Genomic DNA, 25,353 nt, shown 5'->3' with positions numbered 1-25,353 from the left:
TAAACGAAAATACACTAAACGACATAATACTGAACCACGAACTGATTAGTCCGAGTTCCTCCGACAGGTGTCATATAATGAACCAGATGATGCCACGTGGACAATTGGATTCATCGCTCGAGCTTGGTACATCAGTCGTATCTTGGGAAAGAAGCAGCTGAAACTGAAACCTCCCTTCAATTTAACCATGGTTAATACTTTTAACTCTACGCGTGGTTAGTTTCGCGGCTAAGAAATAAAAAATTAAAAATCAAAACATTTGAAAAAGAGTTCTATTAACATTTCTCTATTATGACAGCTTTCTAAACGAGTCTCCTCTTTCACTCTCTCTGTATAATAAACGCCGCCATGTCTGAATATTAGACCTCTTCCCATTTTTCTCTTCATTCAATAAGAGTTTTTTTTTCCTTCCTCTTTTTTGGGAACACAACAATTCCCAAAAACAGTAGTAGCAATTTTTTCCTAGCTTCGGAAATAGTTGGTAAAACTTTTCTTGTATTCATTTAAGGTTGGAAAAAAGCATTTTCAAATCAAGATTTTGACTGCCCAGTTTTACTTTAAAGGGGCAGTAATTTGAGCTGAAGTGGAGAAAAGTAGCTGAAAAAACACATGTGAAGTTCAAGCTTTTCTTAGCTAAAAATATGGCAGATATGGAAAATTCATCATCAATGACTGTTGCTGGCAGTTCATTAGAAGAAACAATTACCCAACAAAATTTTCCAGTAAAGAAGAAAAGGAACCTTCCAGGTAACCCAGGTAAAAAAAAAAGTTCAAAAATTTCACTATTTTTTATCGTTTATCTTGAACCGAGTTTCTATCGGAAACAATTTTTTTACCTCGTATCTCTCTACCTATGCGAAATAGTTTAGATATAGAGGTAAGGTTTGCGTACATATTATCCTCTTCAAACTCCATACCGTGGGATATACCGGCAAGGCAAAGGCGTATGTAGAGTTGCAATTAGTTCAAATGAATTCAGTATTTTCACGTAGAATATATATTTATGTTTAAAAATTTACCAAAATTGTAATTAATAGTTGGTTTAAACCCATAATTTAAAAACACAATAGGTTCATTGTAAAAAATACCGTGATGATTGAACCCATAGAGCTTAAATCCTGCCTCATCCACTGTCTCTTTACGCTGGTATTTTGTTGTTGTATGTGTTTATATATTATTTTGCGCCTTTTATTATTGTTTGCTTACGGGTAAAGTGTTTGGTTTTTGTAGATCCAGAAGCAGAAGTAATAGCACTATCACCAAAAGCACTAATGGCAACAAACAGATTTGTGTGTGAGATTTGTAACAAAGGGTTTCAACGTGACCAAAATTTACAGTTACATAGAAGAGGACATAATTTACCTTGGAAACTCCGGCAACGTACGAGTAAAGAAGTGAAAAAACGTGTGTATGTTTGTCCGGAAGCCACGTGTATTCATCACGATCCATCTAGAGCTTTAGGTGATCTTACAGGAATTAAGAAACATTTCTGTAGAAAACATGGTGAGAAGAAGTTCAAGTGTGAACGTTGTACCAAAAAATATGCTGTGCAATCTGATTGGAAAGCTCATATGAAGACTTGTGGTACTAGAGAATATCGTTGCGATTGTGGCACTTTGTTTTCTAGGTATGTTAACATTTTCTTTTTTCTCCTTTGGTTCTATCATCCTATCTTTTTTTTTTCTGTCTTCGTGAGCCGAACGTTTATCTGATATGTGTATACACTATTCTTTCCAGATTCCGATACATTTTACTGGATTGTTGTTGTTGTTGGTTTTATCATCCTATCTTGTTGGTAACTGTTTGTTTTTATTTGCTTTTGTTTTATAAATTTTTTCTTGAGATGAGAGTATTAGAAACAGTCATTCTATATTAGAAATTGTCTCTCTATAAAGGTAGAAGTAGAAGTAACACTTTGTCATCTCTCGACTTGTGGTACTGGACTTGTTGTTTGTTACTTGAGAAATAGTGGAAAATGGAACGAAAATGATCAATATTATTTTCCGCGATTTTTCCCTTCCATTTAGTCAATATTTTATTGAATTTGAAAAAAATAGTATTTGAAGTCTCGAAATGAACATTTGAAAGTTGAAATAGTGTGTTGACATGAATTTTACTAGTAGATTTTTTTCAAGTTCTATGATTTGGAAATCATTATTTTTTATTTGAGATATCCTCACACTAATTTTTGATCTTCTATTTCAAAGTGAAATTTTACAAAAAAAGAGTAAATCTGTAAAATAAATATTGAAATGCTAATAATATTTCATTATTTGTAAGTAATATGGCACGTTCAAACGTCTACTAATTATTATTTTTTGTGGTTGTTGATGGTGAAGGAGGGATAGCTTTGTAACGCATAGGGCATTTTGTGATGCATTGGCTCAAGAAAGTGCAAGAGCTCAACCAATGGGAATTACAAATACTGAGGAAAATTTGAAAGCTGATGAAGCTGTTACTTCTTCGTCTAGTCCACCACCACAACCTTTAACTCCATCTACTGGAGTTCTTTCACCAGTTCTGTCCATTCAAAGTTCAGGTAATTATAATAAGGAAAAAAGAAATAAATAAAAAGGGTAATTCTACGTACTTTTTCTGAGTAGTTGCACATGCATAATCTGCAATTTGTCAACATCGTAGAAACCAAGTAGTAGTATGTCCTAAAAACGCTTCTCTCGTTTAAATGAAACTTATATATATATATTAGATTCTTTGAATTATTTTTCTTGAGAGTATGTGTTTCTTCATGTGATCGATGTGGGGTTTTTTTTAATTATTTTTTTTTGTTCTCATTTGTCCATTAGCGTCCTTTGTCTTTTTCCTGAAGTGGTCATCTTCTTGTGTGAAAATGTCTCACCATTGATTTAATCAATTAAATCAATTAGAGTTCGACCTCTCTATAACATTATCCTTATATAATAATATTTTACTATAAAAGCCAAACTTTTTCGGAACTAAATTTCATGTTATGTTATAATATATGTTCTATATGACAACACTTCACTATAACATCTAAAATTATTCGGAACAAACGAGGCTGTTATAGAGAGGTTTGATTGTACTCCTCTTTACAAAAGGTTATCCTAGTTTGAAGGACGTTTGAGATATGTGGTCTTAAATAAGCCACAAGTACAACATTTATGTGGCCGTACAATATCTAAATTTTGTGGTTTGAAACCTGTCATAGTATTTGTGTGGTCGTATCCGGGGCGGAGCTATGGACTGAGGCGCGAGTTCGGCCGAACCTAGTAACTTTGGTCCAAATTCTATATTTGCAAGATTATTAATTTAGAACCCAGAAACTTCAGATTCAAGCTTCGCCTCTGACCGTAACTGCTTTATAAAGAAATATTGAGAGATGTCAATAATTTTTAAAGGATTAATAAGAAATCTTTTTGAAACATAGGAATATTTGGTTTTGACCACGGGCAGTGGCGTATCTAGCACTATAGCTATGAGTTCAAGTAAACTCATAACTTTTGAAACGCAGCATAAATTTATTAAAACACTAAGAAATAATGGATATGAGTCCATAATTTTAAAAATATAATGGGTTAAATGTTAAAATCTTAAATATTGAACCCATAAAATTTAAATTTTGGATCTGGTCGGGCAATTAGAAATGGAGTAATTAAAAAAGCAAGGCTAGCTAGTACGTGCTCAAATATCGAAAAAAGGATTTAAAAGAGGGACGTTGAGTAAAGGAGAAGAGTTACATGATTGCTTCTGCTTTTAAATGTGAAAGGTCTCTGGTTAAAGTGGAATGCATATTGGGATTCAGAACATACAAAAGTTTATTCCATTTTTAAAAAAGATTGTATCTTTTTCTTGATTGTGTGAATGAAGGAATAAACTCCCTTTTTCACTTTGTTCTTTTCTGGGTGACAGAATTCCCAGCAGACAATCAAAATCAAGCTGGAGTACAATTACAAGCAGCACAAGGTACAACTACGCCTGTTTCTACAACTACTGTCGCAGCCACAACAATTTCCACTACTGCTAGTACTACTGGTCCTAGTAGTAGCAAAGTGTTTGCTAGTGTATTTCCATCGTCGTCGACTTCAGTTGGGCACCCCCACTCGTCTTACTCGAATATTCTTTGTGCTATTGGGCCAGAACAAATGACCGCCATAGAGCCAATGTCGCTCTCATTGTCGTCTTCATTTTATCTCTCGGCCAATAACGGGTCAACTTTATTCCAAGATCACACCGGCCACGTCCAGCATTATGGTTCAACAACACAACCAGCATTGTCCGCAACTGCATTGCTTCAAAAGGCTGCCCAAATGGGCGCTACGTCATCTAACAACTCGTTTCTTCGTGGTCTTGGATTGGCAATGTCAAGTACGTCTACATCGGACAATATTTCCCGTGTGAAGCTAGAGAACAATGTAGAGCTACCCGGGCTCGGGATACCACTCCCATCTAATGGTCCTTCGGGACAATGGACCGATTTGATGATGGGTCCATCTCATGAGTCTATGATGTTTGGGAACAAGCCTCCAACTCTTGATTTTCTTGGTTTAGGAAATGATGCAAATGTAACTTCATCAAATGGATTTTCAGCGCTTTTGAGCTCGATGGACGGCGGATTTGGTGTTGCAACGTCGTCGTATGGTGGAGTGGCAACTAGAGGACAGCCTTGGGATGATCATTCTGATAGAAAGCCTTCTATGCTTTAGGTGGAATTAGTTGGAATATTACTGCAAAAATGAAATGAAGTTCTATGCATTAATCTATCTTCATTTTTGTGGGAGAGTTTTTGTTTGATACATATACATATCCAATAGACATAGCTAAGTTATGTTCATAGCCGTACTTCATTTTTAAGCTTAGTTTATTTTGGTTTTATATTCAGGACATGCAGTTAGGACAATATGGTAAATGAACTAGCCACTTGGATTTCTTATTTCTACTCATTTGTATGTGAAAGAATGATCAAACCCATATGTTTGGCAGTTAGAGCTCCGTTTTTACCTGCTTTCTTTGCCCATTGTTATCTTTTGCTTTAGATTTTCATCTCCATATTTGAATTGAACTTTCGTTATTAACGTCATGTTACATTAACAGCTTGTTTGGATGGTAGTTACCTATTGTACTATTGTATTGTATTGTTATTTTAAATACAATGTTTGTTTTGATTGTTATTTAAATTTTATTGTATCGTATCGTTAAATTCATTATTACATACGACAAAAAGTGTTATTTTATGGAACTATGGATTTGGTATGGTGGCGATGTATCTTGTTTTTTCCTTTCATCTTGGCCTTTCTTATTATTAAATAATCATATTTTATCCTTTACCTTACTTTTTATATAATAATTTTATTTCGTATCTTATTTTTTCTTAGTATTGTTGTAAGTTTAATTTATACTTTCATATTACCGGTGCCTGATATCGTGAAACGACGGTAAACGATTTAATTTTTTAAATGTGTTGCATTAATCAAACAATACATTATGAAACGATACTAAAAATCCAAATAAGTTGTGGTGTAATAAGCAAAATAATGTGTGATGTTGTGAATGTTCCTAGGTCTAAAATTAGGATGCTAACAGAAAGTCTAAATCGCGTACGGAATGTCATATTGTTTTGCCATATAAGTGGCCCATTTTTGTACTACTTATCGATAATACAAGGCTGTCTACCTATAAGTAATAATCCAGCTATACGTAATATTCCTTCCGTTTCAATTTATGTGAACCTATTTCTTTTTTAGTCCGTGCCAAAAAGAATGATCTTTTTCCTTATTTAGAAACAATTTACCTTTACACAATGATTTATAGCCACACAAAATATATGTGCCTCATTTTACACTACAAGATCAAAAGTCTTCTATCTTTTCTTAAACTCCGTGCTCAGTCAAATGAGTTCACATAAATTGAAACGACGGAGTAAGTTATTTGCCCTTCAATATTCTGGGGTTGACTGTTCATGGTCAATGAAGTGAAGTTAAAATATGTGTTCCGTTCTTAATTAATAGCATGATCCCTTAGTGTTTATTTGTGAATTATGCCCCTTTACAATTTTAAAATTAAGAAAATATTATTTTTAGGTTTTTTATATATAAAAGTAAATCTCTCATGTGAAAATAAAAGAAGGTAGGGTTATAAAACTAAAAACAAAATTTGTAAATAGCCACAAAACCAATTCACAATATTGGTGTTCTTGTTCAATATTGGTTTGAAGTTATAACAAAAAGTTGTTTGAAATAGAAGCTAAAAAATCTTAATTTGGAAGTTGCAATTGTGTGACAAAAATTGTACGTATGAAAAATATCATTTTACCTGTAATAAATGCCAAATAAGCCTTTCAATATTCCACCCGTATCTCAAATACTACATTAAAATTCAATATTTGAAAATATTGATGTTGGATTTTCATTTTGCAAATAATGCAATGGCTAAATGGTGAATGTTCAATATATAAAACTTTTCTTTTAAAACTATTTCGGTACTTTCCATCATATTTAACACTTTTATTTTTATAGAGTATTTACGACTTACAAGAATTTAAATATATTAAATTATACTATATACTTTGACATCATCAGTAACAAGATTCTAAACGTCTTTTCTGAGCCGAAAGTCTATCATAATCAACTCTCTACTTTCTCTAAGTATGAGTAAGATTGCGTATACATACCATCAGAGGCGGATTTATTGTCGAAAAATTACACGGCAAAATCTGTTTTGTACCTCTTGTATCTTGAATTCCCTTGACATAGTTAAAAAGCATAGCTTAATAGTTAAGGGGTTTAAAACCATAATAAGGTCATTAGATCAATTCTCACTGACCACAATTTTTTTTAGTTTTTCTAACTTTTTCCTATTTTGAACTCTTTTTGCGGAAATTCTACCTTTGCCGCTATATATCACCATTCCCTAACCCTACATGCAGGATTTCACTCGTTGTTGTTGTTGTTTTATTTAATAAAATATCCATATTACGTACTACTTCTGAAAATAGTGAATAAACCAGCATATGCCTTTGCTTGAGCCAGCTAAGGGAGAGGGGACAGAAATCAGAATCAGAATCAGAAATGGGAGTGTGGGGAATGGGCAACAGACATTACCATTTATATTGAAAGTACCATAACACTTCTACAGAGACGATCATGCCAGTCAGTAGTAGCTGACTAGCTGTAGGGGCTGCCCAGTCAAATCTTGAAACTTAAATTTAATGCTCGTAGACTACTGTAGTTGACTGTTGAGTCACATCGAAAATCAAAGAAATAAAGAAATTGTAGCAGGCCCATATTTATTTCGAGTGCTGAGTGTAATTTTTGAACAGGATTCGTGAAAGTGCTATGGCACACATTCCTTCTCTGGTCCTTCACTCTTTTCATGATCTCTTCCTGCAAAAGTAGTGGTCTTGTTTTCCTCCACCTGATATGGTTTAATTTCATGTTATAATCAATATGATCCGCCTATAATAATATTAACACAATATATCTTATAACAGTCATTCATTATAAAAATTATATTTTTTTCGTAATCGATTTTTATGTTATGTTATACTATATCCTCTATAACAACACTTCACTATAGCAGCCAAAAAATATCGGAATAAACGAGGCTATTATAGAGAGGTTTGACTGTAATCAATTTGTATACGGGTAAAATCGAAGCTAATGAGTACCCTGATTTCCCGGTGAGGCAAACGAAGTAAGGACATGATTGCAAGGAATCCAAATCGAAGCTAGGAGCCTCCCGCATCAAGGCCCGAGCAAAACACCTGCCCTCGGAGCCATCGACACCACGCCCCCGAGTCTGGTTCGAGTTCCAAGACCCCGGAGAGTATTACCAAACGACCACGCATGAATCCATGTCCAACCGGATATCACGACGTGAATCCCGGCCCGTAACAACAGTAGATTAGTGATTAGCGAAAAAGAAGATTTTTACCTTTCATAGAATTGTACTTAGGGTAAAACTGCCCTACTATATAAACGGAAAGCTAATTATTTATTAGGGACACCGTAACACGCATATCAAGGCAATATACGTTTGTTTTCTCCGCTTCTAAAAGGTTGTTCAAAGTTTGATTTTATTCATAGCTCTTTATAAGTGTTTGGCTCCGAACCAAAGGCAGGATACTTGCTAAGCTTATAGTCGATCGCGGATCCAACATTGCTACTGGTTTAACTGTTTATTCCGTCTTTAATTTACTTATCTAACGTCATTAATCATTTGTATTGAATATGTCCTTAAAATTGTGTATAAATATTGTTATCCATTTTTAAGGGTAAACACAATTATCACACTTATAATTGGACTATCATCAAATTCACACATTTAAATATAAATAAAATATTTAATGATATAAGCCTATTTTTTTATATTTTATAGATTCGGGTTTACCGTTGAACTAATGAACGAAAACTTGCAACTTCTTTCACTCGAGAGTAGTATCAAGTTCAAGGCAACTCATGCTTTTTTCTTAGTGTTTTAAATTGGATTGCCAGATGAGCATGACATTGAATGTAGCACTCTTGATTGTACATTGTACTACCTGCAGTGGCATTAATCTGCAGTTATTATTACATGATATGCATTTGTTCTTTAATTTTTGACTTGTACAATTAATTTGATATGTACACTTCCATTCTATTTGATCCTAAAAATAATTGGACAAAAAGATGCCTCTATCAAGTAAATTAGTTTACTAATTCTGACCGTGACTAACTTATCCCTTTTGTTTAATCTCTTCCGCCTGCAGCCTCTAATATTAATTTATTATTATCACCCACTACTTAATCATTTATATAATGATCAAAATGATTTCCCAAATTTAAGCTCATCTTCACTAATAGCACCCAAAACTGAGCTTATTTAACCATGTATCTCACAGTTCTTATGATTCTGCTACTACTTTTGACTTTCCTTTTCAAGTTCATTTACTCAGTGATTTACATTCCATATAAGTTAGGAAAACACTTTAGGAAACAAGGAATTGGAGGTCCTAACTACCGTCTGATCTACGGAAACTCAGAGGAAATCAAACGGCAGATAAGGAAAGCTGAATCGAAATCCGTTCCGTTTAATCACAACGTGTTGCATCGGATTGCTCCTCACTACTACAACTGGTCAGCCAAATATGGGAAGACGTTTTTGTTCTGGTTTGGGTCGAAGCCCCGGTTGGCTATTGCCGACCCGGGTATGATTAAAGGGCTTTTTATGAATAAAGCTGTGGATAAGATTGAGTTTGATCCATTAACTAAGCAGCTGTTTGGACAAGGACTTGTTGGTTTGCGAGGTGAACAATGGGCTTTACATAGGAGGATTGCAAACCAGGCCTTTAATATGGAGATTGTTAAGGTGATCCATCTCTCTGACTAAAGCCCATTTGATTAAGTTTTTGTTGTTTTTCAAATAGAAAGGGATATTTACACAAATAGCCGGCAAATTCAATGTTTTTTTTCTAGCCCGTACGCATAGATTTTATATATATATATATATATATATGAATTATATATGTATATATTATAAATTTTTTGGTTATTTTTATTTTATGCGGTCGTGTGCACGACATATTGCTATTGTTTGTTGCTTCATTTTTACTGTTCCTTGAGTCGATGGTTTATCGGAAACATCCTCTCTACCTTTACGAGGTAGGGGTAAGGTATGCGTACACATTATTCTCCTCATACCCCATTTGTAGGATTACACTGGGTTTGTTATTGTTGTTGTTATTTGTTGGCTGCACGAGTATTATATTATTTTGAGGAATTAACCTAAATAACAACTCACTCAATTACTTATACTAAAGATAGTTGGAGAATGTATAATATATGTATACTCTATATATAATATTATGTATAATTACTGTATAATTTATGTAAATTGGCTAAAAAAGGTAAACAATAAAAATGACCGGCTATTTGTGTAAAGATCCCTATTATTTTTCTTAAAAGCCTTTCAAAGTAAGTTTTGAGCCGAAAGGCCTTTTAAAATAACTTTTGCAAATATTCTCAAATTACTGCATTCGTTTTATTTTATATGATATATTATCTTTTTAATCTTTTCGAGAAAAGGACCACATTTCTATATGAAAATTCTTTACTTTGAATGTTCATATTTTACCTTTAATGACACTTTCTTATAGGAATGCTAATCATATACACGTTTATCACCAAAAGATTCTAAGGTATTTTCGACATGTTATATACGTTTAGCTTACATGTGTTTTTTTTTCTCTCTTAAACTTCATAGCTAGCCGTCATATAAATTGAAATAGAAGTAGTACAAATCAAAAGCCTCAACTATCAAACATATATTTTGTTGTCTAGAGCACTAAGTTCTAGCTTTATCCCTCAATTACCTAAAGCTTCTCAGTTCTTCGGCGACATGTCAAGGTGCATTTAGTTTTTTTTTTGTTGGTGGTTGCTAGAAGGTGTATTTAGTTGTCTTACATAAGATTCAAGGTATTCCTCACTCCATTACGTTACAACTTTTCTCCGTTCATTCATCATTGAGTATGTATTGAATTTAAATTTGTATAACTAGAACTTGTTCTTCTCGCTACTTGGAAAAGGACAGTTCAGTGCACTAAACTGCTATGTGTGAGATCCGGAGAATGGCCGGACCAAAAAGGTCTATTGCACGCAGTCGAACCCTACATTTCTACAAGAGTTTGTTTTCACGGCTCGAACCTTGACCTCACTACTTGGAGTATACTTTAAAGTAGCAACTCTGCCTATACTCAAAATTCGTGTCCCTTTTACTAAAGCTAGGTTTGATGAATTCCAGGCTTGGGTGCCGGACATCGTGACTAGTGTAACCAAAATGTTGAAGAAATGGGAAAAAGAAAATGAAGAGAAGGAAGAATTTGAAATAGAAGTCTTCAAAGAATTAAATGATCTCTCAGCTGAGGTTATATCTAGAACAGCTTTTGGGAGTAGTTTTGAAGAAGGGAAGCGCATATTTGAGTCACAAGAGCAACAAATATCTCTTACTTTGCAGGCAATTCGAAGCATCTACCTTCCTGGATTTAGGTTAGTACATATTAGCTTTGCTATTGAACATTGTTTATCTTCACAAAAAATTTACTCCTAAATAATTATGAGCACGAAGGGGAACATTGGAGCAACGGTAAAGTTCATGGGTTCAAGATGTGGAATTAGCCATTGATGCTTGCATCAGGGTAGGCTGCATACATCACATACTTATGCAGATGCGGAGCCAAGATTTAAAGTTTAAAGATTCTTATGGTGACCTTAAGTAAATATATAATAAGTAACTGAGTTCACAATCAAATATTTATAGATATTTAGTGGATTTTTTAATACATATACGTAAAAAATATTGGGTTCATAGGAACCCACATGTAATAGGCTGGATCTGCCCTGCCCCCATGAGGCGCGACCCTTCTCCAGACCCTGCGTGAACACGGGATGCTTTGTGCATCGGACTGCCCTTTTTTAATTATGAGTGCGAGATGTCTTAATAAACAGGTTTTTGCCCACGAAAAATAACATGATGAGGTGGAAACTAGAGAAAGAAACTCGAAAGTCAGTAATGAAGCTGATTGAGAGTAGTAAAGGGAGAGAAAATTCTAAGAATCTTCTTAGTTTGCTAATGTCTGCAAGTGAAGCAGAACATGGATTTGGGGTGGAAGAAGTCATAAATGAGTGCAAGACATTTTACTTTGCTGGGAAAGAAACTGCTTCCAACTTGTTAACTTGGGCACTTCTTCTTTTGGCATTGCATCAAGAATGGCAAGAAAAAGCTCGAGATGAAGTTTTTCGAGTTTGCAACGGTAACAACCTTCCAAATGCAGAGAATCTGACTGATTTCAAGATTGTAAGTTCAATATCTCAGAATCTCTTATCTATGTTCTCTATCTATTTGTAAGTGTCCCATGTTAGTTGAGGGAATAGAACTAGTTGTCGCCTCTTTATATGATCTCGTTTGCTCGCTCCCATGATTTAGTTTTTGATATTGAGTTAGGCCTATAGGTCAAGGGTGAAGTTGTCTTCGTATCACCTATAGGTCATGGATTCGAGCCGTGGAAGAATCACTAATGCTTGCATTAGTGCAGGCTGTCTACATCACACCCCTTATGGTGTGGTCCCTTCCCGGATTCTGTATGAACGCGGGATACCTTGTGCATTGGGATGCTCTTATATTGAGTTAAACCTAAAGTCTATTTCTCTTAACATAACATAGTATCAGAGTCAAACTCATCTCAATTATTGATTTATTCAATATCGGACCCATTTTATACTCTCAGAACCAATCTTAAGTGTGTCGAGGTGTGTGTTAAGCGCCCTACATTAGTTGCAGAAATGAATTGTTATATCTTTTTATGATCTTGGATAATCCTTACCTCATCAGATAACTTTTGAGATGAAATTAAGTCCAAGTTCTATTCTCGTAATAGTTTTATCTTAAGAGTTTCTAACCTTTCCCATGTTTGTTCTTTCATTTGTGTATTCAAACAGGTGACAATGATTCTCAATGAGACAATGCGACTCTACCCACCGATCGTGGCATTGACAAGAGGAACTTCTAAGGATATTAAGTTGGGAAACCTTGAAATTCCAGCAAATACACAGTTTTATGTGTCCGTAGCTGCTGTACATCATGACACTGAGATATGGGGAAAATATGCACAGGAATTCAACCCTCTGAGATTTGCCGAATCTCGAAAGCATTTGGCTTCATATTTTCCTTTTGCATTAGGTCCAAGAGTTTGTGTTGGGCAAAACTTAGCCATGGTTGAAGCCAAAATCATCCTAGCAATGATAGTTCAGAATTTCTCTTTTACAGTGTCACCTTCATATGTTCATGCTCCAACTATGCGTCTAACTTTACAGCCCCAATATGGTGCTCCCATCCTTTTTAGGAAGATTTAACTTACGGTCAAACATCTCTATAACATTCGTGTTTGTTCTAATATTTATTGATTTCAAAAAAAACTTGACTTTTATAGTTAATGACCTGTTATAGAAACATCTCTATATCCAAAAATGTCAGCTCTCGGCATGGTTATCTGAAGTGGATTTTTGTAGTGGATGTAGAACTTGCAGTGGCCCGTTGTAATGTGGTGCTTAGGTCTACCCACCCTATTTGTTCCTTGATCTATGGATCTACTGGAGCTAACGACTTCGATCAATTAGCCAAGACTTTGACAGGATAATACTTTCACAGTGTGAACAGTTATAGTCCATTAATGATGATCAATTAAGTTTCAAGTTGGATCAATTATATGAATCCGTTCATACTGCTTTATACATGTCCTAACAATTATTTTTTTGTTATTTTATGTTCATGTTTTTTTTAGTAAATGGAAGCACATTCTGTCCCCAAATGGGCAAATCCAGAGGCCGAAAACCTCTAACTCAAATTCTTAGGAGCTCGAATTTTAATGGTCTATTAGTCATTGTTTATTTGTTTTAAAGTTAAGCTATCTCAATTCCTCTTTTGCTGCATAAAAAAAGAAGAAGATATATATATTATATAGTAAAAGCAGAGTTCAAAATTTTTGTGCTATTAACATTAATTAAGTTCACTATTAGTAAAGCTGTAAAAAGCACTATCAAGCTTCAAATTATGATTTCTCAACTTCATTCTGTCTGCTTATCACTGAGTCTGTTCTTGAATGAACCACCTGAAAGTTTGTTAGAGTAACAGATTTAAAGACAACATTACATTAAGTCGGCGTTTGGACATAAAAATTGAAAAATTCCCGAAAAAAGTAAAAATAAAAATAAAAATTAAGTGAAAATGGTAGTTGAATATTAGAGTTGTGTTTGGACACAAATACAATTTGGAGCTATTTTCGAATTTTGTGAGTGATTTGAAGTGAAATTTTTGAAAAACAATTTTTTGGAGTTTTTCAAATTTTCGAAAAATTTCGAAATTCAAATTCAAGTAAAAATTTGAAATTTTCATGGACAAACATTGATTCCCAAAAAAATATAAAAAATTCGAAAAATGTGAAAAGTTTCTTATGGCCTAACGGGCCTAAGTTTTGACTTAATGAGTAGTTGCTCAATTTGAAAGTTAGGACTACCAAACATAAAATTTGGTTTAGACTACCAACCATAATAAACTCATCCATGGGAGCAAAATTCAGAATTAGGTACATACACTTATTATGTTTTGGCTTACACCCTTTAGACACACTAGTTGTAAAACTATCAATACTACTGTATGGGTCAGACGACAATCGGCGTGGGAAGAAACGACGAAAAGTTATTTGAGACTGTCGTATCCACACCACGCTGTAATGAGACGCACCTCGGCCACGGCCGAAATCATGTATTTAGAATGCCTGAGAGGCGAATTGGATATTATGGCATTTCAAGGGGTCAGCACGTAATATAGTCAAATGACTTAAGTACTATGGTTAATGACCGTTGGGTAAGGGAGAAGACCTAGTATATAAACTAAGTGAAAAGAAGAAAAAAGGGGGCGGAGAAAACAGACATGTTTCCTGAAAGGAAGAGAAATCTTCATCTTTCTCTCCACCACGAAGCAGAAGAAGCAAGGAAGCTCAGATGCTCAATATATATTGTTAGTCTAATCATATCAAATGTGTGGGGTTCTACCTTGCTAAAGATCGGTGACCTTTCTCATTTACGTCTTCTTAATTGTTGTTTGATATTATGAAAATTATCATCCTCTTCTTATATAATGGGATTCAATCACTGTTATAGTTAAATCTTATGTGTGATATGCTTGCTTACTCTCATCTTCTATCTTAGATATAGAATAAATTATCATTGGTTAAGATTTACTTAAAGTCTTCTTATTTAATTAGTTTAATAAAAAGTTCAACACTTTTTGGTCAAATACTACCCTTCGATTCAACATGAATTCAAGACTTTAATCCTAATATATTCACCTTAATTTGATAACCAATATACAAATGCTTCATTGGTTAGATTACTAGGACTTAAAAGTGATATGACAATAGCAATTATGTTTCAAACTCAAATAAGTTGTAATTAATTTACTATATAAATTTTCATTGTTCATATTTATCTATTTAAATTTATCTCACTGACTATATACGACAATGTTTCTCCATATTTAGATCAAATTATGATCTCCCTTTTCTATTATGTTGTCTCCAAAACGAATATTTTGACTTTAGCTTAAGAAAATGGTGATTTTTTTTTAAATCTTATAAATCCCCCCCCCCCCCCCTCCCTGCATGATGGGAAATACAACAAAAAAAAAAAAGGAAAGAAAAAGAAATGGCATGATTCACACATTTGCGCTGTTCTCTACCCTTCAGTAGTCCCATAAAATGGGACCAAACACGCCTTAAGTCGGCTCCATTATCCACTCACCCGTCAAACTTCACCTGCAGAATAGGTAATGAAAAAGATACTAACGTAAGATCTCCAATTTTGTAGTAGTACTTATTATGTTCGAAATGACCAAAACACCCTTACATATATAACAGCTGTCTGGGCATAAATTAGCACATTCCGAGCACTAAATTCGTCACCACACACTTCTTTTTTCTTGCCATTTTATTCGTATTTTAACGGTCATCATTAATGACAAGTAAAAGGATTCTCAAATGTCAAATCTCAAATTGGATTGGAAGGTGAAAACTTTTCTGTGGTGATAATAGGGTTTTGTTTTGTTGGTGGGAAAATCAACCGAAGCCTAAAAGTTTCTTCAGGGGACAGGAAGTTTCTGGACTTTTACGTTTGAGCTAACCCAACAGCCAACTTCCAGGAGATAAGAGAAGTTGGGTTTAGAGAGAAAGGGAGAGAAGGCTGAGTACTGAGTTGTTGTGATTTTGCTAGCTTGTCTATTCTTGGCTTTTGTTATCTGTAAAGGTGCAATTTTTAAAGACCCTTCTTTTTTTTTTTTTACTTTGTTGTGGGTGTCCGTTTGGAGTTTTATATGAGGTTTCATATTCTGTGCTTTGATCTTTTTTATCTCTTTTTATAATTTTGTGGTCAGATGTTTGTGGCTTTTGGAAGGATAGTTGTATGACGTGTTTGATTTGCTTAGGGATGTAGTATTGTGTTTGACTGGCTTTAATAAAGGTTGAGACTTGAGATTGCCTTGAATTTGCTTTTTTAACGGAGATAGCAATTTATTTTGGTGGCTAGCTTAGGAACCCCATTAAAGTCCCACTAGTGGGGTCTGGGGAGGGTAGTATGTACGCAGACCTTACCCCTGCTCGAGGGCCTACCCTGAGCGAGTAGAGAGGCTGTTTCCGAAAGACCCTCGGCTTAAGAAGACGAAAAGAGACAATATCAGTACCACCAATAGAAACCATAGGAAAAATAACATCATAAAGTGAGAAAGTAGATGCAAAGCAAAAGTGAGAAAGTAGATGCAAAGCAAAAGCGATAGACACTACATAGACCCGGCACTATGGAAAACGAAAGAGTAGTAAGGCAAAACATTGCCGCTAACTGACTCCGACAAAAACCCTATTAGACTAGCCTCACAAAGGTACGAAGTAAAGAAAGACTCAACTACCTCCTAACTTACAACGCTAATACTCGACCTCCACATCTTCCTATCTAGGGTCATGCCCTCGGAAATCTAAAGTCTCGCCATGTCTTGCCTGATTACCTCTCCCCAATACTTATTAGGTCGTCCTCTACCTCTTCTCGTGCCCTCCAAAGCCAGCCGCGTACACCTCCTTACCGGAGCATCTGAGATTCTCCTTTGTACGTGTCCGAACCATCTGAGCCTCGCTTCCCGCATCTTGTCATCAATGGGAGCAACGCCTACCTTCTCCCGAATATCTTCATTCTTAATCTTATCCATCCTAGTGTTTCCCGCACATCCACCTCAACATACTCATTTCTGCTACTTTCATCTTCTGGATATGTGAGTACTTAACAGGCCAACACTCAGCCATATACATCATGGCCGGTCTAACCACCGCTTTGTAAAACTTACCTTTGAGTATTGGTGACACTCTCTTGTCACACAGGACTCCATATGCCAACCTCCACTTCATCCACCCCACCCCAATACGGTGTGTGACATCCTCGTCGATCTCCTGTCCCCTCTGGAAAACCGACCCAAGGTACTTGAAATTGCCACTACTTGGGATGACCTGTGATTCAAGCCTCATTTCCACACCCACTTCCCTTGGCTCAGTGCTGAACTTACACTCCAGGTACTCCGTTTCGTCCTGCTCAGCTTGAAACCCTTAAACTCAAGAGCCTGTCTCCAGTCGTCCAACATTTATTGCAATTCTTCCTCTTTTCTGGGTTCTAGCCTTCTAGGCAAGTAGCTTGATAATGTACTAGTAGTTTTTTTTTGGTGAAAATAATGTACTAGTTTCTACTTGAGCTTTTTATTTATAATTACTCCTTTATAACCGCGGTGTCGGGGCGCCTCGGCACAACGGTAAAAGTTGCATGACCTGGAGGGCACGAGTCAAGTTGTGGAGGCAGCCTTTTGCATGAATGCAAGGTAAGGCTGCCTACGTAAGACTGAATGTGGTCTGGCCTTTCTCCACCCCGCACATAGTGGGAGCTTAGTGCCTTCGGACTCCCTTTTAACCGTGGTGTCGGCGTCAGGGCAGTTCACAAGTATGAGCACTGGGTAAACCAAACTGTCAAGGCTGAAAAGGATGTGCGCATACTGAGGGTTTAGTATGGAACTTTTGAGTTTTGTGTTGATTTAGTTAGTATAGTAAGCAGCAATTGTTTGATATGAAATATGGTGGATTTTGCTATATATTACCTGTATATTCTCTAGTATGTTCTTTATGATCTGTTCCTCCTAATGCTGGTTCCCGTGTTCAGCAGGTGTCTGAGTTGTCAAGTGAAGACCAAATGTATGCTTGTTAATAGATGTACTGGGAGTAATGATATTTCTTGTGTTCTGTGGTTGATAAGCCAATATGCAGAGTAATTATCTTTTTAGACTAGGTGGTGCAGTGAGGCAGGGAATCAAGAAATCCATATCTGGGCAAGAAAGTAGGCTCCAAGATTTGGTGGAGATTTTGGTCGCAGAAGAGAGATTGTTGTTCGGGAAATTCTTCTGTTCTGTGCCATCTGCAAGATTGTCTGACCTGCATGTGATTGTACGGCCTGGAACTTTAGCGGCTGCACAGGCAAATTTGAATATAGTTAATCAGAGGAAGAATTTTTCAGTGGTCGGTGCTATTCCTCGTGCATTGTCTATACCATCTGTCTCAGGGCATGCATTTCAGTTCTGTGGCTATCACATTGATCGCCTATTATCTGAGCCTACTCAAGTTTCTATAGAGACTGACTCTCATAAAGCTCCTATGGCCATTTGTGGTTCAAGAACTTCTGTTGGCTGTTCCTCGAGTAAAATGACTTCAAGGCATCTCAAACCTTGCCTTTTAGTAAATAGTCCGATTACTATGTATAACAATAGAAATTTCGACAATTCTCAAAAAGCCAGCATGAGAGTGAGGAATAACAATCAGCCCAACAACTTTGTTGTCTATGGATATTTCACATACAATGCTGTACAGAGCAAGGGCAATTCAAATGTTTATGAAGGATTTGGATTCAAGGGTTTTCATAGTTCTTCAGCTGCATGTATCTCTGCTGGCGCTGCTCCTGATGTGTCCTTTGATAACTCTCTGCGTGAGGTACACCCTGCAAGTTCAGCAAATTCTCCTGAACAGTATGTTCCTCGACTTTGCTGTTATTTATTTAAGACGACTTTTTTCTTTCTTTTTGTAACCGAGTCTGAGGCGTAGTTGTTGTCATTACTGAGAAATCCCCGAGGGTTGGTGGTGCATGGTCCGAAACTCTGCTGATAATAGGTTGCCTCTCTAGCCTTCTCCACTTAAATATCAGGCTTTTTTCTGTAGGATTCGGATCCATGATGTGTGTCTAACCCACTCAACCACTAGACCAAAGCCTAATCAATAGGAAAGTCCAGGGTGCACATGGTTTGAAGTTTCCTGCAGGAAAGATTCCAGCAAATAACATACTCTATCTAAAAAGAATAACAGCTAATCAACTTCTAGAAAATTTGCTGGATCTGGAGAAATTTATAACTACCTTCTCTTCTCGTTTCGCATTCACTTACTCCATTATGATTTCTAAGATTGCACATTGTTGAGCTGAGATACGGAACTAGGCTTATGATGACCGCCTTATGGTTTTAAAACTTGATAGCAAAGTCATTTTCGATAGTAGCATTTGGTTCTCACTCACTGAAATTGAAAATGGAGGTGTTCTTTGAATTTAACATGTTTAAGTTAAGTCCAATAGATAAGCTAATTTATGCATCCCTTTGGGTTTTTAATTACTAGAGATTAGGAACAAGCGGCGGGGCTAGAGTTTCAACCTTATAGGTTGTGGATTTTAGAACAATGAATTTAAGTATTAGTAATTGAGTTCTAAATTTAATATTTGTATATATTAAATGATTTTTAAACACAAATACACCCGCTTGAGCAAAAGCTACTGGGTTCACCCAAACACTAACCTAGTAGCCGGGCTACTAGCTCCCGTCCTGATTGTAGTTGGAAGCTATGCCTGACAAGTTCCTTGCATCCCCTTCTTTTTGTCCTTTTAAGGTAAATAAGTTCATCAGTGTGTGGATAAACTCATGTATACAAGCAGTGCCAAAATGTAGAGGACCTACAATCAAATATGGTTCTCTGCAAAAGAACATCCAATTTTCTATACAAAAAAGGGACCTCATTGGTGCACCAACAAAGAAACTTGAAACAGTATATTGTCCCTCAATTGTAGAAAATCACGCTTTACCCCTTCAAACAGTCTTGTTTTTCTCTCATTCTGCATGACCCAAGTATTTTGATTAGCAAGTCAGTAGGTGAGTTCAGGTGGGGTTAAAGGTTTCATCCTGAAGTTTCTCAAATTTAAATTTTGCAGAAAAAGGCAGATAGCTCGAAACCTGCACATCTTGTTGCCTTAGGCTAATTTCTATCTCTACCACTTCCATTGGTGAATGAATAGGTGTCTTTAATGTGTTGCTGCATACAACCAATTCATGAGCAGCACCACAGAACTATCACTAAATGAGAGTGTCCCTAAATTTGAGGTGCTGCTTGCTTTGGAGTTCTAAGAATATCTACTTAGTAATTAACTAGATGTATGCTACTATGTAAGACTACTCAATTCAGTGTCATTCTAACTTCAAAATTAAACCCTCATGTTTCTTTTCCTAAATCATATCTTTCTTTTGACACATTTCAGAAATATCCATATCGATCGAAGCCTGAAGCTTAATTCAGGGTCATGTTACCTGCCTCATCCTGATAAAGAAGAAAAAGGTGGCGAGGACGCTCATTTTATTTGCATCGATGAACAAGTAATTGGTGTAGCTGATGGTGTTGGTGGATGGGCTGATCTTGGTGTTGATGCTGGGCAATACGCCCGAGAACTCATGTCAAACGCAGTAAGTGCAATTTGCGAGGAACCAAAAGGTTCAGTAGATCCAGCCAGGGTCCTGGAGAAAGCTTATATACACACAAAAGCCAAAGGGTCCTCAACTGCCTGTATTATTGCCCTTACAGATGAGGTATATATGTAAATTTGTATCTTCCATTCTGCGCATTATATGAACTTTAGGAGAGTGAAAAAATACCTGTGTCCTAATTTAGTATTTAATAATTGTGCTTCAGCACGGCACAGCACGGCATGGCAAGATTATTAAGAGAATACCTAGACAGTGGAGTTAGTTATTATTCGTTAGGGGAATATGTGGATCCATACAATGCGTTTGGGTTTCTAAAAAACAGGAAGAAGAAAAAGTTGTATTGAGGAAAGTGTTAATGGGTCCCTGTTACATTGTCAAAAAAAAAGTGTTAATGGGTCCCTCATAATTTTTTAAGTTATAAAACATGCATTGAAACCTTCCTTTTAAGGAAAACACTTTCTGCCAGCCCGAAGATGAAAGTAAAAGCGTCATTTTGGGACACAGGTGTAGCTTGATGGAGTTGAGGTATGGGAGTAAACCTTTTTTTAATCGGCTACTCCTACGCTGAGATTCAGAGTATGATGAATTTTTTTTTCCAGGCAAAAGACTTTTAGACCTCTTTAGCCACTGTATACGCCTATGTGCACAGAAATAATTGTTTTGTGACTAAAACAGGAAAATGAAATTAAAACGATGTGAGGCTGTACAGAAGCTTATATCTCTACTCATGTTAAATTTATCCTTTTTCCTCTCTTCTCAGGGTCTCCATGCCATTAATTTAGGAGATAGCGGATTCCTGGTGGTTAGAGATGGATGTACTGTTTTCAGATCCCCCGTGCAGCAGCATGATTTCAATTTTACATTTCAGCTAGAGAGTGGTAGTGCTGGTGACTTACCAAGCTCTGGGGAGGTATGTTTATAAGTGGTCTTCTTGTCATCTTATATAACATGCGGTAGAGGTTCTGTTTTCCTAAAGTCTCCGAATAAATAAGTTAAAGCTCAGATGAATTGAAATTGAAAAGCCTTTGTTAAGCTGCTTTATAAGCTGTCAGTCTGAGCCTGACCAGAGAATCTTGATCTCTTGCCAAATCCCATCAATCGAATAACCTTTTCAAGAAATTCAAGATTTCGAGATGGTACAAGTAAAGAAATCTTTTCATTAAGCAAAAGTATAAAAGAAATCTTTATAAGCTGTCAGTCTGAGCCTGACCAGAGAATCTTGATCTCTTGCCAAATCCCATCAATCGAATAACCTTTTCAAGAAATTCAAGATTTCGAGATGGTACAAGTAAAGAAATCTTTTCATTAAGCAAAAGTATAAACGGGAACTGGGATTGGATAATGATAAATAGTGATCAAATGATGATAGAATAACCTGTTTTTGATTTGAATCCATCTGGTTATTCATTTTCCTTATTGAGCTGAATCTCGAGAGACTTTGGAACGTTTTTGTTCTTTTTTAATCAACTTAACTTGTACTGTCACTCTCTCCCTTGTTTAGACTCTTGGCACATGCTCGTTAGATGACTTGACTTTTGAATGGTCTGACTAATATTATTCTTGCAAAATTCGAATAATTTAGATTTTGTGGCGTCCGACACCCTCTGCAGTGCGTTTATACCTCAAGTTGAATGTTGTGTCAACTGTAAATATGATGAGTCGATCGTCACTCTAATTTTTCTTTCAACTGGTCTACTATAGGTTTCTCCCATCCAATAGTTCTGTAATCTAATTCTTTGTTAAACTGAATGGCTGGCCTCGGGTGCAGGTGTATAAAATACCAGTTGCTCCAGGAGATGTCATCATAGCTGGCACTGATGGGTTGTTTGACAATTTGTATAACAGCGATATAACTGCAATCGTGGTGCATGCCACGAGAGCTGGCTTAGCACCTCAGGTTACAGCTCAGAAGATAGCCGCATTGGCTCGACAAAGGGCACAGGACAAAAACAGGCAAACTCCTTTCTCTGCTGCAGCTCAAGAAGCTGGCTTCCGTTACTATGGTGGGAAGTTGGACGACATAACTGTGGTTGTGTCTTACATAACCAGTGACAAAAATGTATGAGCACACTGTACACTGACCACCTTATCTATTCTCTCGTCCTTTTCTCCTTTTTATTTCTTTTTCCATGAGATGGTTTTACAAACCGCTTGCTCATTATTTGCTTGCATTGTGCATTTTTTCTGGCACATATAGAGTATCTCTTTTTATCTATTCATTATAACATCGATTCTGAGTCCAATCCTCGGAAGAAGTTGTTGATCTTAAAAAAAGGTGGTGTTTGATAGTGTTTTAGTATTTGTGCAGAAGAGTAAGAAGCGACTCCTTGTATAGTGATTTTTGTCAAACTTACTGGGACTACTGGTTTCATGGGATACTGGTTTCAATTTCTGGATGAAACTCACTTTCTGATAGATACATTGTTCACGGGATACAGAATCCTATCTTTCTGTATCCAATTCGCGAAATGAACTGATATGTGCATCGAGTTCCAAAGTAAAAATAGAAGCTGTTCTTTTCAGTATGTTAGTTGTGTGCAGCTGAGCAAAATTTCAAACAAAATGGAACCTGATGCTTTTATTTTCTGTTGTGTGCAGGAAAGCTCCAACAGGTTGAAGATTAGTTAAACAGGTTTTGTACCTATATTGGGTAGCAGGTGCGCGTCTTTTTGTGAAATTCAAACTGCTGGTCTTGGGGTCAGTTTAGCAGCTTCATATAACACAGGCGTTTGAGGATGCAAATCTAATACTGTACCACTTGTATATATTAGTCTTTTGGCAATTCTCTACCTCTTCTTCCCATACTCCAAACCACACCCTATACAGAACCTTTGATCCCCTCTCTGTGTTCCTCTGTGGAGAAGTTAAGAATGTTTATGTTTTTTGAATGAAGTGTACAAATATGAGGGGAATTCTTTTGGTGGTTAATGAAGATTTGGACTTTTCTGGTAATATTTTGGTACCCTTTGGAATTGCAATTAAAGAATATACCTAAGTTACAGCATAAAGCTTATTCCTTGCTGAATTTAAAATCCTGTCAATCCACTCTGATAGTTCTTGGGACTTCATCTATCAAAATGGTTGTCAATGACTTCCTTTTTTCTTTTAGTGATATTGGAGCCTTGAGTTGTATAGTCAGTCTTCAGTGTTCAGTTCAAGATGTTGTGATCTTTTGCTCCAAAATTCTCAGTTTGAGCCGAGGGTCTATTGGAAACCGCCTCTCTATCCTCACAAGGTACGGATAAGGTTTGCGTACACACTACCCTCCCCAGATCCCACAGTGTGGGATAATACTGGGTATGTTGTTGACTTGTTGCTCCAAATTTCTGGAGTATTAAGTGAGCATCTTAACTTCTCCTATTTGAAGGAAGTTGTTAATTACAAGTTCTGTGAAGTTTCACTCTGAGAAAAATCAACGAATTCGTCTTTATAGAAATCAGCTTAAATTGTCTTGGTGGATCTTTTACTTCGTTTATTTTACCTCATATGATTGAATACAACTTTGAGTTATATAAGAAATAATTAAATGAAAGAAGAAATTGTTGAAAAGTTATTTAATATAATAAAGTTGAATATTCAATATAAATTAGCATTCTTGGACGTTCAATTTTTTTGCTAAAACAATATAATTACTAAAGCAATGTCAAATTACTCGGCATGTGATAAAAATTAGGTAGGAGGTATAAATAATAAGACGAAATTTAGGGGTGAGACGACTATAATTTTTTTTATTGCACTATATTAGAACCTTAGTCACGTTAAACCCTCAATTGGTTAAGGATCTCTGTTAAGTATAGTCTGGTCAGAGCAGCACTTTTCGTTAATGTTAATTTAATCTTGCTAAAAGATTTGACGAATATGTACTAATATATATTTGTATCTATCTATCTATTCTATACTATATTAAAAGCACGGAGGCTCTTAGCGAAATGTCGTTCACCTTTTTTACCCTTTTAAAATAGAGTTTTCACTAGACAAAATAGTCATTTAATTATTTTCCTAATATATAAGAATAGTCATTTAATTATTTTTCTTATATTTAAGAATAGTCATTTAATTATTCTCCTAATATTTAGAACTTTAATTTTTCTAGGAAAATTTTCGTTCCTATACCATATAGGAAACTATATTACCAAATATGTTCATAGTTTGCATGTTACCCTTCATGCTAATAGTATTTCTACAAAATATAGACCATGTATTAAATAAGGAATCATTGTAGTTGTAGGCTTCCTTATTTAGGCGCGCTAAAATTGGGGGATTAAATATTCTTCCAGATCTTCCAAACGCAAATCACGCACATTAATCTTCTTCGTTAGTTTCATTTCAAATTTGCGTCTCTACATCAAACAGATTTATTCTTCTACAATTCAAAAACAAATTGATTATTCTTCTACAATTCAAAAACGAATTGATTATTCTTCTACAATTCACAAATCAAAAACGACTAAATTTTCTACAATTCTTCTACATCAAACGAAATTATGTCCAAATTTCAGTAATACAAAGCAAAGAAAAAGAGAGCAGCAATTCCACCATTGACAGCCATTAAAAAGCTTTGAATTCAAATTTGGGTTTTCAAAAATCATTATTTGTTTGGATTGGGTGTTGTTGCAAATAATTGGGAATATGGTTTGGAGTTTATATCTCAATTTTGAGGGGTTTTGGTGAAGATTAGACTTAGTTTTGGCTGAATTTCGGATTGAAACTCGAAGAAGAAGAAGAAGAAGAAGACATGACATACATTATATTGCAGAAATTGTAAAAAGAAATTGTAGAAAAATTGTAGTTAAATTGTAGAAAAATTGTATTATGTTGTTTATTTATTTTTCTTTTATTCATTTAACTATTGTATGAAAATTGAACAACATTGTATAAAAATTATATTTAAGTGGTATTATATTGTAGTTGTATATAACTTAGTAGAAATGTACGAAAATTGTAGATAATTTGTAGATAAGTTGTATAATATATAATTAG

The 25,353-nt window shown here is 35.6% G+C and overlaps 3 protein-coding genes across 6 annotated transcripts; all 3 read left to right on the top strand.

The window, feature by feature from the left end:
• The first annotated feature begins 277 nt into the window (after positions 1–277).
• Positions 278–4,982, top strand: LOC104250142 (zinc finger protein GAI-ASSOCIATED FACTOR 1-like). 2 transcript variants are annotated; one of them, XM_009806707.2, is made up of 4 exons: positions 278–747; positions 1,231–1,627; positions 2,340–2,539; positions 3,889–4,982. In XM_009806707.2, the coding sequence occupies exons 1-4, from the start codon at positions 642–644 to the stop codon at positions 4,680–4,682; spliced, it is 1,497 nt and encodes a 498-aa protein (XP_009805009.1). In that variant the 5' UTR covers positions 278–641; the 3' UTR covers positions 4,683–4,982. The 2 variants fall into 2 exon arrangements, with proteins under 2 accessions (XP_009805009.1, XP_009805007.1); XM_009806705.2 differs by having other exon boundaries at positions 279–756.
• A 3,803-nt stretch (positions 4,983–8,785) lies between these two features.
• LOC104250143 (cytochrome P450 734A1-like) lies at positions 8,786–13,041 on the top strand. Its single transcript, XM_009806709.2, has 4 exons — positions 8,786–9,321; positions 10,753–10,997; positions 11,457–11,805; positions 12,447–13,041. The coding sequence occupies exons 1-4, from the start codon at positions 8,842–8,844 to the stop codon at positions 12,858–12,860; spliced, it is 1,488 nt and encodes a 495-aa protein (XP_009805011.1). The 5' UTR covers positions 8,786–8,841; the 3' UTR covers positions 12,861–13,041.
• Positions 13,042–15,533: 2,492 nt separating this feature from the next.
• On the top strand, positions 15,534–23,325 carry LOC104250144 (probable protein phosphatase 2C 55). 3 transcript variants are annotated; one of them, XM_009806710.2, is made up of 6 exons: positions 15,534–15,806; positions 17,751–18,603; positions 20,151–20,475; positions 21,134–21,283; positions 22,142–22,432; positions 22,972–23,325. In XM_009806710.2, the coding sequence occupies exons 2-6, from the start codon at positions 17,846–17,848 to the stop codon at positions 22,999–23,001; spliced, it is 1,554 nt and encodes a 517-aa protein (XP_009805012.1). In that variant the 5' UTR covers positions 15,534–15,806; positions 17,751–17,845; the 3' UTR covers positions 23,002–23,325. The 3 variants fall into 3 exon arrangements, with proteins under 3 accessions (XP_009805012.1, XP_009805013.1, XP_070028429.1); XM_009806711.2 differs by having other exon boundaries at positions 17,748–18,603; XM_070172328.1 differs by lacking the exon at positions 22,972–23,325 and having other exon boundaries at positions 22,142–22,438.
• The last annotated feature ends 2,028 nt before the right edge of the window (positions 23,326–25,353 follow it).

This window comes from Nicotiana sylvestris, chromosome 4 (assembly GCF_000393655.2).
Source record: "Nicotiana sylvestris chromosome 4, ASM39365v2, whole genome shotgun sequence".
Lineage (NCBI taxonomy): Eukaryota > Viridiplantae > Streptophyta > Magnoliopsida > Solanales > Solanaceae > Nicotiana > Nicotiana sylvestris.
Note: the sequence above shows the minus strand (reverse complement) of the source record. Positions and strands in the feature narration are given on the sequence as shown.